This window comes from Dreissena polymorpha, chromosome 4, assembly GCF_020536995.1.
Source record: "Dreissena polymorpha isolate Duluth1 chromosome 4, UMN_Dpol_1.0, whole genome shotgun sequence".
NCBI classification, from domain to species: domain Eukaryota; kingdom Metazoa; phylum Mollusca; class Bivalvia; order Myida; family Dreissenidae; genus Dreissena; species Dreissena polymorpha.
In genome coordinates, this window is record NC_068358.1 from 7,025,827 (window position 1) to 7,038,935 (window position 13,109).

The window sequence follows — 13,109 nt, forward strand, 5'->3', positions numbered from 1 at the left end:
ATGTTATGCTTGTCATTAATGTTGTATATCATTTAGGCTATCAAAATGCTCTAGCCAATGCAGCTATCATCAATTTATTTTTTAGGCAATCGCATCTATGTGCAACAAGAGCCAACACTAAGATATTTGCAAATGATTTTCCAACAGCATAATGGATAATGCTCAGCAAATAACACGAACCGGCAGCCTAACAGCTACTCTACATTTGGTGACTATAATTGCTATTGCAAATCCTTAAATTCCATGTACCTTATGAAATAACCTTTGTTTTGAACACGTCAAAAAGGACGCGCATGGAGGCGCCATCCCGTTATCTTGAACCAAATGGACCTGTTTTTATAAACTAATTCAGCATTCAATAAAATGCGGTATGCTTTTTGCGCAAGCTGTTATCGCATGCTCTTAATAATATATAGTAATATATTTAATATAAATCATGAATTATTCATATTATATTGCATCTAACAATACGTCAAGTAAGCGCACCAATACAGGGGCATGATGATTCATTTCTTAAAATTAAATGCGACATACTGCTTAATAGAAGTAAAGCGTTATAGAACTTGGTCACTTACCTTTCACGATGTTCCAAAACACAAGATTACAGCAAATGTGATATTTTTTCTACTTCGTTTCATGAATTTGCACTTAAAAACTATCTTGCCATCCCGTAAATTTATTCTTGCTTTCGAGTAGAAAATAGCGCCAAAAAGAATTGATTTCTAAAAATATCGCTCGACGGCTTGAATACAAGCGAATGTTTTTAATGAATTAATAGGTTAGATATAGTAGCACTGTACGAATTATTAAGACTAAGTCATTATTGCATATTTTAATTTCTTATTTTGTTACACATTTACAAACACATACAGTTAATTTTGGTGACGAAAATTGTGTTCATAAAAAGTTTTTCATGTGTTTTTTTTTGTATTTGTAGAGTATAGGTGTGTTGTGTCTTGTGCTTTGATGCCGTGACGCAATTGGTTACTTGCCAAAAGGACCATTTAATACAATACAGTTTCTCTCCTGCTGTTACAGATTTAGTTGCCCGTTGTTTGTATCTGTAAACAGTCGAAATGAAGACATATATGGGTTATTGAATGCAACTATTATCAATACTTATGTTTTTAAATACGAATGATGTGTATACTTCACGGTTTGCACTTAACTAGATCTAAATATATATAACTTGAAAAAAACAAGGCTATGTATTCTTGCTTTTACTTTCTGAAAACGTTAAGTATTAAAAGATCTTCAATCTGCCTGACACTCACAAAGCAATTTACCGTATTTGGGTCTTAGACGTTTTTCACTGACAACAATATCGGATGGTATATGATCACATAATTCAATGTATAGTTAGTAACACTGAAAGAGTTAATCTCAAAAGAGTTATCGGTCATTGTGTTGGAACAATCTGGTGTCCGAGAATCCATGTTGATAGCTAGAGAGCTAAACTCGATGATCTGATCTTGTAGGTGTTTATTTAATATAAAATATAAATGGCATTACTATTAATTTCAACGACAATTTTCTCGTTTATCATTTCACAATATCTGTCTTCAGCAGTGTTATTTCCGGATATTTTGTTGAACGCGCTCACTAAATTTAACGGTAAATATTTTTGGTAAATAATGCAAAACAATGTAAAAGTGTATTGACATAAAATGCTATGGTAAGGTAAGGACTTTTGAAAAAAGATAACGGTGAACATTAAGATATCAAACAGATAAAGCATATTTGTGAATCGAGACGCGATAACTGAGATATATTGTAACCAACTCAATGTACAAGTTTAGATAAAATGGAAGTGTTCAACAGGATGTGTTCAATTAAAGTTTTTTTCATTTTGGTTATTGTGAACAATGGTTAGTTTTTATTTTTTTGTTTCGCCGTTTGATAAGTATTTCTCAAATTGTCGTTTCTAAGAGCTGGTAATCCTCCACATATGTACATTATCATTTGAGTTGTACAATAGAGTCATATGCTTCATGTCACATTTTGTTTTGCCAGATATTGAAAAACTAATTTAAATCAAATATCCCTTTTGTCTCAAGGAATAACGTTACAATCTGTTTACATATGGGTATCACTAGTGGAATAAAAGTATCTGTACACTTGCCTGATAACATTTTAAATATTCCACGAGAGTGTTTGTATTTAAGATTCTTTAAAAGACTTGTTCCAGCTAACTGCTTGGTAAAATGATGATTTTAAAAATCAGTGTCGAAGATTCAAAATATAATCCATATAGTACATTTAAACAGGCGAAGTAGTACTCCTGACAAAGAGAAATGCTAAACATATCGGTTCAATAATGGCTAATCATAATTTTAAACTTGTTAAATAATAAAGCGTATGTAACGTTTTTTCTCGATTATTTTGAAAATACGTTGAGACCTAAAATATCTCAACGTATGTTTCGCAGAACACCTTAAAGCTTGTGTGGGGCGGTGGTAATTTTTACTTCCAGAGGTCTTAAGTTCGAAACCCGGGATAGGCAATATTGTTCGAAACCTGGGATAAGCAATATTTGTTATTTAACTTTTTTTCTTGATTTTGTTATTATTTATGACTATTCAAACATTTTACATTTGTGTTTGACGTATTCACTTAGTTGTTTTTCAAAATTACGAAAATCTGTGAACAAATCCCTTAAATTTATGTTTTTGAACACTAAGACTGAGTTCTTCTTTTTATAGATCTACCAGACAGTGTAGCAAACATACCAAGTTCAATTCAACACGCGGTTGGAAGCTGTTCGTTTACAAATAACGACACGTGTGGTTACGACGTAATAAGCCAGTGGGGAATTCATAAGGGACACTACTTGTTTATGGGACATCAACTTCTCAACGGAGGCAAAGGTAAATATACATTTATTGGATGGAACAACAAATTAATTGTAAATAATTCAGACATGTTAAATCATGCAGGTTGCAGACATAAATGTTTATAGGCCGATGCATTTACTGATTGTATAAAGCCAACTGATACACTGTGATCTGAATTATATATTTTCATACGGAAAAAAGAACGAAAACAAAACACTTTTTTCATTATGTGATCACTTACTCATGCGCTGTTAAAGCTTATAAACTTAAATAATGGAAGTAAGAAAGGGTAGCCGGGTTTAAATTCAGGTAAAATCACATTTATATTTGCAAATTAAAATATTTAACTTAAAATGAGTATCAGTTTTGAAAAGCATGGACACAACCAAGACGTTTTTTGGGTCAACAATTGATAAACACAAAGTATTTATTTCATATGATGACATCTATGCCTTTTTTGAACCCCAATTATCCCCTTAAAATTCGTTGTTAACAGAAGGATTATCGTGTCTAAGTTTCGTCTATACTCTCCCTACATTTGCAACACGTCACGCGAGGACAGGTGCATGGATGACCGTGACATTGACCTGTGGAACGTTGCTGATGGAAGTATAAGGGAGTGTTCATATGCTGTATATAAACCATAATTTATGGTAACTGAAATAATTACATTTTGCAACTTAAAGTATGTACTTTAATAATATTTTCTTCAGATAACGACTTCTACGCGTTGTTTGATCCACCGCATTACCCACTGAATGCTATTCCTAGAAGTTCGTATTCCATGACCTCGCCACTGTTACCAGAAGGCAAAGCGTGTCTCAGTTTCTACTACGTACTTCCTGCTTCCATAGCAACACTTAACGTGAGGATACGCACAGAGGAGAATGACACAGTGTTACTGTGGAGCGTGACTGGTCGAGGGATTAGGAACTGGACAAGAGAGAAGGGGCTATTTTTGGCAAACATCCATAATTTTGTGGTATGTGGATTGTTTAAATTTACAATTTATGACAAAATGAAAGTCTCAATAAAGTTGAGAAGATGAAAGTACGAATTATCAATAGAAATAGATGATTAAATATCTAGGACAATAGTAAAAATGAGATGTTTGCTTATTTTGTTACTTGTAAGAAGTGTTTTGTTCATTCGATTTTTAAGTATAATTATTCATTCATAATTCAGAATTTACTACTGGTAACCTAAATTAATAATCGAGCCAACTACAATATCGGTATACAAAGTTCTTTTGTTTAAAATAATGATCTATGTTATTGTAAAAGTGTACCAATGCTCTCAACAATTGTTTGATCCAAGTATGGGTCGTTTAAGATGCCCTCACCCCTCCAATAAATTGAAATGTTTATTTTAAAACACAATAACGGGATCGTAACATGCTAACATAATGCCTCTGATTAACATTTTCGTTTATGGGAAACTTGAAAATATAAACAATCAAACGAAAATATAATCTTTAATTGAGGCATAATGCTCGATTTTACGTGAAGCATTGTGCTAAATCTTGATTTAAACATTGATTGTTCCATTTCATTGCGGCAACAAGTGTGCTACTAAACATGCGCTGATGTTAAAATACAAAGTTCGAAAACGTCGAATATAACATACATTCTTTTAACTATGTGGATTGTGTTTGCCTTCGGCTGCATCGTCCAATTTGTCAAAGTAATTTCATGTGTTCACATAATCGGTACTCTTTAAGTTTCAGTTTTTGCTTTTTCATTAAATGTGTACCCCCCCTCCAAAAAAAACAAAAAAAAACAAAACAAAAAAAACAAACCAACACACACACCACACCCATACACCCATAACCACACCCAATCACCCAACCACCCAATCACCCACCAACTTACATACTTCCATTTGCACGTGCAGCCAAGAAACACGCGCACGAAAGTAGCTATGAAGAACCAAATGGTCATAGTTAAATCACTGCGGGGAATCACGTGATCACAAAAGTACATCGTACGCACAAAATGGCGGAAAAAGCTCTCGGTTAATGACGAGAATCAAGGTATTCTCATATTGTAAATAAACAGTGAACGGAATGAAACAAGCTTCAGTAAGGGCAATTTTATAACTGCACTAACATGACCACGAATATTTGTGCTAAGGTACAGCTGGCTTGGTTTGGACACGTCACCAGGCACGACTCTCTGTGCAAGACTGTTCTCCAGGGCACGTTAGAGGGAGGTCGACGCCGAGGCCGTCAGAATGAAACCTGGATGGATAATTTAAGAGTGGACATCCCTTCCCATGGATGAATTACTCTAAGCAGCACACAACAGACTTGACTGGAGGAGGATTTCTGTATTGTTGTCCCTCATTTCCCCCCAACAGCTGAACCGGTCAAGGGATTGATGAGAAAATTATCACCGTGATATGACTTAAATAAATCTTGAGAATGACCGTGATAAAGAATTTATTCAAACTAACAGTCATATATTTGAATTTGTGAACATTCCAATATATGTACTGTATATGTGCATAATCTTTACCTCTCTATGACATAACCAATATAAAGTACTGGAAATTGAGTTTAGTGCAAATAAAAATTACATTTGTTTCATAAAACATATAACGTTAAGTTTCTTATTTTTAGCTCACCTGAGCACAAGGTGCTCATGGTGTGCTTTAAGGATCACCATTTGTCCTTAATGCGTCGTCAACATTTTTCCATTTTAACACTCTAAAGGTAACATGTATTGCTCGATTGTCATGAAACTTGGTAATAAAAGTTGTCCCAAAGATATCTTTGTCGTGTTCGAAACTGGGTCACACCAGGTTAAAACCTAGGTCACTTGGTCAAAATAAAGAAAAAGATTGTTAACACTTGAATTCACATTTATAGTTCAATCTTCTTGAAACTTGATAAAAACGTATGTCTTAATGATATATCAGCTTTCTTTGAAAATGGTCCAGGTTTGTTGAAAAAGATGGCCGCCAAGGGGGCATATTTGCTCACATGGCTATAATAAACCCTTTTTAACACTCTTGAATTCACATTTGTACTTCAATCTTCATGAAACTTGTTCCGAACATTTGTTGTTATGATACCTCGGCTGAATTCGAAAATTGTAACGGTCCGTTGAAAAACATGGCCACTAGGGAGCGGGGCAGTTTACCTTGTATGGCTATAGAAAAACCTTGTTAACACTATCGTTTATAAAACATCTTGCTGCACTGATGTTGTCTATTGGAACTTGTATCTGACAATGTAGAAAATACCCTAAGCACTAATTGTAATGCACCACATGCTGAAGTGTACAAATGCATAATTTCAACATTGCGCTAAGCTATCAACAGCAGTATATTCTGATTAGAAGACATTCATGTACCGGGTATAATAGATGTAACATAGATAATAGATATAAAAGTCCTCAAAATGCTTTAATCCAGTAAATTCCTCTTGAAGCATCATAACTTTTGTAAAGTGTATTTGCTGTTTTTTGCTAATGTCTTATATCTGTCCCCCCCCCCCCCATCAAATTGTGCACATGTCCGGTAGAAGTTATTTTATCAGTTATTTAGCTATTCGAGTTAATAAAATATTTTACTTCCTGCGTGTGGCCACTTCGGACCACAGTCAAGATTAAATAACACATACATGTATTCGAGGGCCTCTATATGATGTTTCATATAAAATATAACACTAGGTCTTAATGACTATTTTATTAACATCTAAAATTAAATTCATGACATAACATAAACATAATATGTATTTGGCATAAAATAGCACAAAGCATTCTTAAAGCGTTCGGAAAGTCTATAACAATTCATAAAATTGGTATTAAAGGAGGTGGTAGAATCTGAGAAGAGTTAATATATGAGATGTAGATATACAACTATTTCATATCTTAGATACATTAGTACAAACTATTTTATGAATATGTATCTCGTTAAATTGTCTGCTTGTGTTGTAGTATTCTCATAGCTTTGATATTCACACGATATCGATTCCACTTAACTGTTCGCTTTTCGTTTCGACTGATCCATTGTTAATGTTCAGAAGAGAATCTGATTCAGTAGAGTCATGAATGCCACGGCATATTTTTTCACAAGATGGCTGCTGCTCAAAAAGAGCTCTTGCAGAAATGCTTTTCTTTGCTCGCTTTTTTGGGTGGAGATACTTTATACACTGGTGAACGAAATGGTTACTTAATTGGCGTTATAACAGGTGTAATTTGTTGCAGACAAACTCCAGTGTGACATGCAGTTGACGAAATGCATTTTGGTGTAACTAATCGTATTGTTTGCGATGTTTTCAAGCGCTTTCTCTTCAAACGATGAAGCGATCGACGTGACTTTTTGCGCATTCTGAAATAAAAAAAAACAGCTATATATAACAGACATCTAATTATATCAACTTATTTGATGACATCAATCATGTATCTTCACAAAAATAATTATATATTGATTACCACATATATGTTATTCAGACTAAAATTTACATTTAATATTATATACTACATATATTATTGAAGCTTGAAAAAAATCACCGCAAGCTCAGAGCTGCCACTGTTTAGAGCCGAGCATTGTATTTTTAATAAGCACTCACATGTGCCAAGTATGTAAAAAGAAATGTTAAGTTAAGTTTAGTTCTACTGCAAACTACATTAATTTTGGTATTTTTAAATATAAATACGTGAAAAGCCAAGGATCTTTCGTCCAAATGACATATCTCGTATAACATTATTGTCATGCCTTTATATATATAAATAACAACCTTTTTTCTAGCGTGACCTGTATTTACTTTAAAGGGGCCTTTTCACAGATTTTGGCATTTTTTAACTTATTCATTAAATGCTTTATATTGATAAATGTAAACATTGGATCGTAAAAGCTCCAGTAAAAATCAAGAATAAAATTTAAAAAAGGAAAAGAACATTGCCCGGAGCAGGTTTCGAACCAGTGACCCCTGGAGTCCTGCCAGAGTCCTGAAGTAAAAACGCTTTAGCCTACTGAGCTATTCCGCCGAGTACACAAATTTAACGTATTTTATACCTTATATAAGCAATCTTCGTAGTTTCACAAAATTTAACGACAAAAACAGAACTTTCCAAATTATTCAATCGTATCGCGTTGCAACGCTTTATAATTTTTAGGTTTAAAAATCGTCAAAAGATGCATATAATGGCTATATTAGACCACGGTAAATGTTCAGTATTACTGTTTCCTCACAAATATCATAACTAAAACGAAAATTTGCGAATCTGAAACAACTTTTTTCAATTTTGTCAATTTACCAAAGCGTGAAAAGATCCCTTTAATAAATTTAATTTAATACAATTAAACACTATGTAAACATGTAAAATAACACAGGATTTTGTGTTTTTTGATCATAGAACGGAACGTCATTTGGACAAAAAATCGCTTGGCTGATCACAGATGTTATTAGAATTTTATTATGATAAACATCGCATTAAAAGTAAAAACAGAAGCAGTTCAGATGATGTACTCAAAACCGTTCAGACGATGTACGCAAACAAAAAACGTTCAGACGATGTACTATTTTCCAAATTCGTCGCCACAGATCTAAAAATGCTTAAACAACGTGCAAAACCTTGTACGAAATATTCTAAGCATGTAATCAAACAGAAACTGTTGTATTTATTTCGTTGTTTGTCGTCTTGAATAGCAAACACGTCAAAATAAAGTATGTTCAGACGATGTTAATTTTCATTGTTTATTGTTCCTGAATGTTTGAGAAAACTATAGAAATCTAATAAAAACGACAATAAACAGAGTACATAAGCCGACTGAGCGGGTACTCTGCGCATAGTTATCATTTATTTTGATATTATAAAATATGAGAATACCTTGACTTTCGTCATTAAGCGAGAGCTTTTTCCGCCATTTTGTGCGTACGATGTACTTTTGTGATCACGTGATTCCCCGCAGTGTAAATGTTTTTAATTGAAAATATGAAATAAGTCTCAAACAGCATTTACAAATTAAACGTTGATATCTTGAGCTGTTTTGAGAAACTAGAATATGAAAAGTATTTCGAAACGAGTGAAATTGGGATTGAATACAAGATTTTATCTGTTTGCTTGCTTTTCTAAAATTAAATCAAAGCACAATATTAATCGGAAAGATTTATTTAATTTGTATTGAGAATTTAGTTAAAGGGGCCTTTTCACAGATTTTAGCATGTTTTGAAATTTGTCATTAAATGCTTTATATTGATAAAAAGTAAACATTGGGTCTAAAAAGCTCAAGAGAAAAAAAAAGAATAGAATTTTAAAAAGCAAAAACAGTAAACCTCAACTGGGCTCGAACCACTGACACCTGGCGTAAAAGTCTTTCGCTTAGACCACTCGGCCATCATTGCTAATACAATCAGTGATTAATTTTATAAGTTATATAAACGATCCTCTTAGTATCACAAAATATAACGAAAACAACAGAACTCTCCAAATTATTCAATCGTTTCGCGTTGCTGCGCTTTATAATTTTCTGGTTTTTAAACCGTCAAAAGATGCATATAATGGATATTTTAAAAACATGGTAAATGTTCAGTATTACTGATTCCTCACCAATATAATAACTTCAACGAAAAAATTTGCGAATCTAAAACATTTTTTTTATTTTTCAATTTACCAAAACGTGAAAGGGCCCCTTTAAAAAGACAGGTTGCTTACTAAAATATGTCGTGTTCCGGAATCATCTGTTTTTGTGCGAATGACTAATTGCAGTATAATAATCTTACCGATTATGACATTTGGTATGCAATTAATATTTGAAAATTAAATCATTTTCTATAACTGGCATAATCATTTTCAATTCATCGATATTTACGACAAGAGCTGTCAGAGGACAGCGCGCTCGACTATTCGAGTGCTTGACAGTATAACGTAAGCCATCATGGGGAAATTGTTCATATTCAATAATTTAGTAGACGATCTTTCAAAAATAAAAAAAGGATTTTTTTATATATTTTTTTTTGGGGGGGGGGGGGGTAGGGGGGGGGGTCGAGAGGGGGGTATAATGTGGGGTGGGGTATTTATTCGATGATGTTTTAAAAAAATATTGGGGGGTTGGGGGGTAGGGGGGGTAGGGGGGTGGGGGTGAGAGGGGGGTATAATGTGGGGTGTGGTAATTTATTAGATGATATTTAAAAAAAACAATTTTTTTTTGGGGGGGGGTGAGGTTGGGGGGGAGGGATTCTGGTAGGGGCGTGGGGTATTGTTTGGGTGGAATCCATTGTGGTATTCAGGTAAGTGTTGTTTTGTCAAAGTAATAATAAAATGTGATCATAAATAAAGAAGTTATGGCAATTTAAGCAAAATGTTCAATTATCTAAGTGTAAAAGGGGCCATAATTATGTCAAAATGCTTGATACATTGGTCTGCTCTTGTTTATAGGTTGGGGTCATGTTGGTAAACAAGTATGCAACATATAAAAGCAATATGTCAAAGGATATAGGACATATTTGGGGTAGTACGCAAACTTTAACATAGATTTATCAATAATATGCATATTCTAAGTATAAAAGGGGCAATAATTATGAAAAAATGCTTGATTGAGTTGTCTGCTCTTGTTTATAGGTTTGGGTGATGTTGGTAAACAAGTATGCAAAATATAAAAGCAATATGTCAAGGGACAATGAAAATAAATGGGGTAGTACGAAAACTTTAACATTTGCTGCATATTCTAAGTGGAAAAGGGGCCATAATTATGACAAAATGCTTGATAGAGTTGTCTGCTCTTGTTTATAGGTTGGGGTTATGTTGGTAAACAAGTATGCAAAATATGAAAGCAATATGTGAAGGGAGAAATAAAATATTTGGGGTAGTACGAAAACTTTAACATTTGCACGCAGACGCTAACGCTAACGCTAACGCAGACGCTAACGCTAACGCCGACGCCGGGGTGAGTAGGATAGCTCCACTATATATATTTCATATATAATAGTCGAGCTAAAAAAAGATGTCGCGAATGCAATGGTGAATAGATCGTTTAAAAGTCAAATCATTAGACCAGTGGGGAATAATGCTATTCGTTAAAATACTTATATAATACAAATTGTACTGCTATAAGTGGACATTTACATGTATTTGACATTTTACTAACAGAAACATTATTTTCTGATTGATAAACTGTCGTATCACCGTTAGAGCAACATGTGTCTGTGTTTTTGATTTCGATTTAACGGGGCAGCCGCGTACTTTAACAAACGCACCATTGATGTCCATTCATATTTACAAGTAACATGTGTTGCTTTGTGATTAATTTGTAATTGTAAATTTTTGCTTAATGTTTTATTTTGGTGTAAGTCTATCTTAAATGGATTGTTGTTGTTACTGCTGTTTATTTTTATCTCTGTTTCTGTGGTTTTATTTTATAATGTGTGTTCAACAAACATGGCTGTATTGCAACGCACTTTGAAGCAGTGCGAAGCATTATATGTACATTGCAATACATTCCAATCCCTCCAATTTTAAGACACATGTACGCTTTATTATTCATTTCAAAACAATGCTAATGTAATGTGATGTTATGTAAACATATCTTATGTGAATAATTTTACGAGTGTAGCCATATAACATATTGTTTGAATATTTATGCCCCCCTTCGAAGAAGAGGGGGTATATTGATTTGCTCATGTCGGTCTGTCGATCGGTCTGTCGGTCGGTCCGTCCACCAGGTGGTTGTCATACGATAACTTAAGAACGCTTGGGCCTAGGATCATGAAACTTCATAGGTACATTGATCATGATTCGCAGATGACCCCTATTGATTTTGAGGTCACTAGGTCAAAGGTCAAGGTCACGGTGACTCGAAATAGTAAAGTGGTTTTTTGAATGATAATTCAAGAATGCATACGCGGCCAACAGGGCACACTCTGAACAATATTTCTGAAGCAACTGGTCTGTAATCCTAAATCTATAATTATCAGTCCAATAAAACATCATCCTTTTAGTAAAATACAGTGGATCAGTAAAAATATTATCAGAATATGAGATTTTTTGTATATTTGTATATTAAATATTGTGTTAATGTTTAATTTTGTTGATTAATATAAATATAAGCAGGACAGGGGAGGTAATACACTACAGGGGAAACAAATGCAATAAGTTTAAATTTATTGTTACAGATTTGCCTCCCTTGTAATATATTTAAATTTTACTGCATTTTTGTAATGCATACTACTACTACTACTACTACTACTACTACTGCTACTACTGCTGCTGCTGCTGCTGCTGCTACTACTACTACTACTACTACTACTTCTACTACTACTACTACTACTACTACTACTACTACTACTACTACTACTCTACTACTACTACTACTACGACGACGACGACGACGACTACGACGACTACGACGACGACGACGACGACGACTACGACGACGACGACGACGACGACGACGACGACGAGGCGACGACGGCGCGACGACGACTACGACGAGGACGACGACGACGACGACGAAGACTACGACGACGACGACGACGACGGCGACAACGACGACGACGACGACGACGACGACGACGACGGCTACGACGACGACGACGACCACGACGACGACGACGACGAGGGCAGCGGCTACCACCACCACCACACTACGACGACGACGAAGCGAGGACGACTACGACTACTACTACTACTACTACTACGACTAATTCGACTACTACTACTACTACGACTACTACGACTACTTTTACTACTACTTCTACTACTACTACTACTACTACTACTACTACTACTACTACTACTACTACTACTACTACTTCTACTACTACTACTACTACTACTACTACTACTACTACTTCTACTACTACTACTACTATTTCTTCTGCTACCACCACCACCACCACCACCACCACCACCACCACCACCACCACCACCACCACCACCACCACCACCACCACCACCACCACCACCACCACCACCATTCACAGTGACAAAAAACGTATTCACACAATGGCTGCTACTACAACTTATAGCCCATTTAGGGGGGCATGCATGTTTTACAAACAGCCCTTGTTCACTTAAGAAACTTTAAATACTGGTAATATGTTTTGATAATTTGCAGGTAGAATTTGTAGGGAAAACGTCCCTTAATGCTTATATTGGAGTCGATAACATAACAATTGGTATGTATTATTTTGAATTCAATATTACAAGAAACCATGATGCGAAGTTTAATAATATGACTTCTCATTGCAAATATTAATCATTCCAACGTAGTCGCTTTTAGTAAGAATAGCATTAGGCATATTTGATAATCAATATAAATAAGAGATAA

The 13,109-nt window shown here is 34.6% G+C and overlaps 1 protein-coding gene across 8 annotated transcripts in view; it reads left to right on the forward strand.

Annotated features, from left to right (window-relative positions):
• Nucleotides 1-1,736: 1,736 nt before the first annotated feature.
• The window catches only part of LOC127877592 (P-selectin-like), a 53,722-nt gene continuing 42,349 nt past the window's right edge, over nucleotides 1,737-13,109 (forward strand). For all 8 annotated transcript variants that reach the window (XM_052423603.1, XM_052423606.1, XM_052423609.1 and 5 more), the window contains exons 1-4: nucleotides 1,737-1,868; nucleotides 2,703-2,867; nucleotides 3,548-3,816; nucleotides 12,897-12,957. In XM_052423603.1, coding sequence (XP_052279563.1) covers nucleotides 1,805-1,868; nucleotides 2,703-2,867; nucleotides 3,548-3,816; nucleotides 12,897-12,957 — 559 coding nt within the window. In that variant the 5' untranslated portion in view covers nucleotides 1,737-1,804. The remainder of the gene's footprint in view (nucleotides 1,869-2,702; nucleotides 2,868-3,547; nucleotides 3,817-12,896; nucleotides 12,958-13,109) is intronic.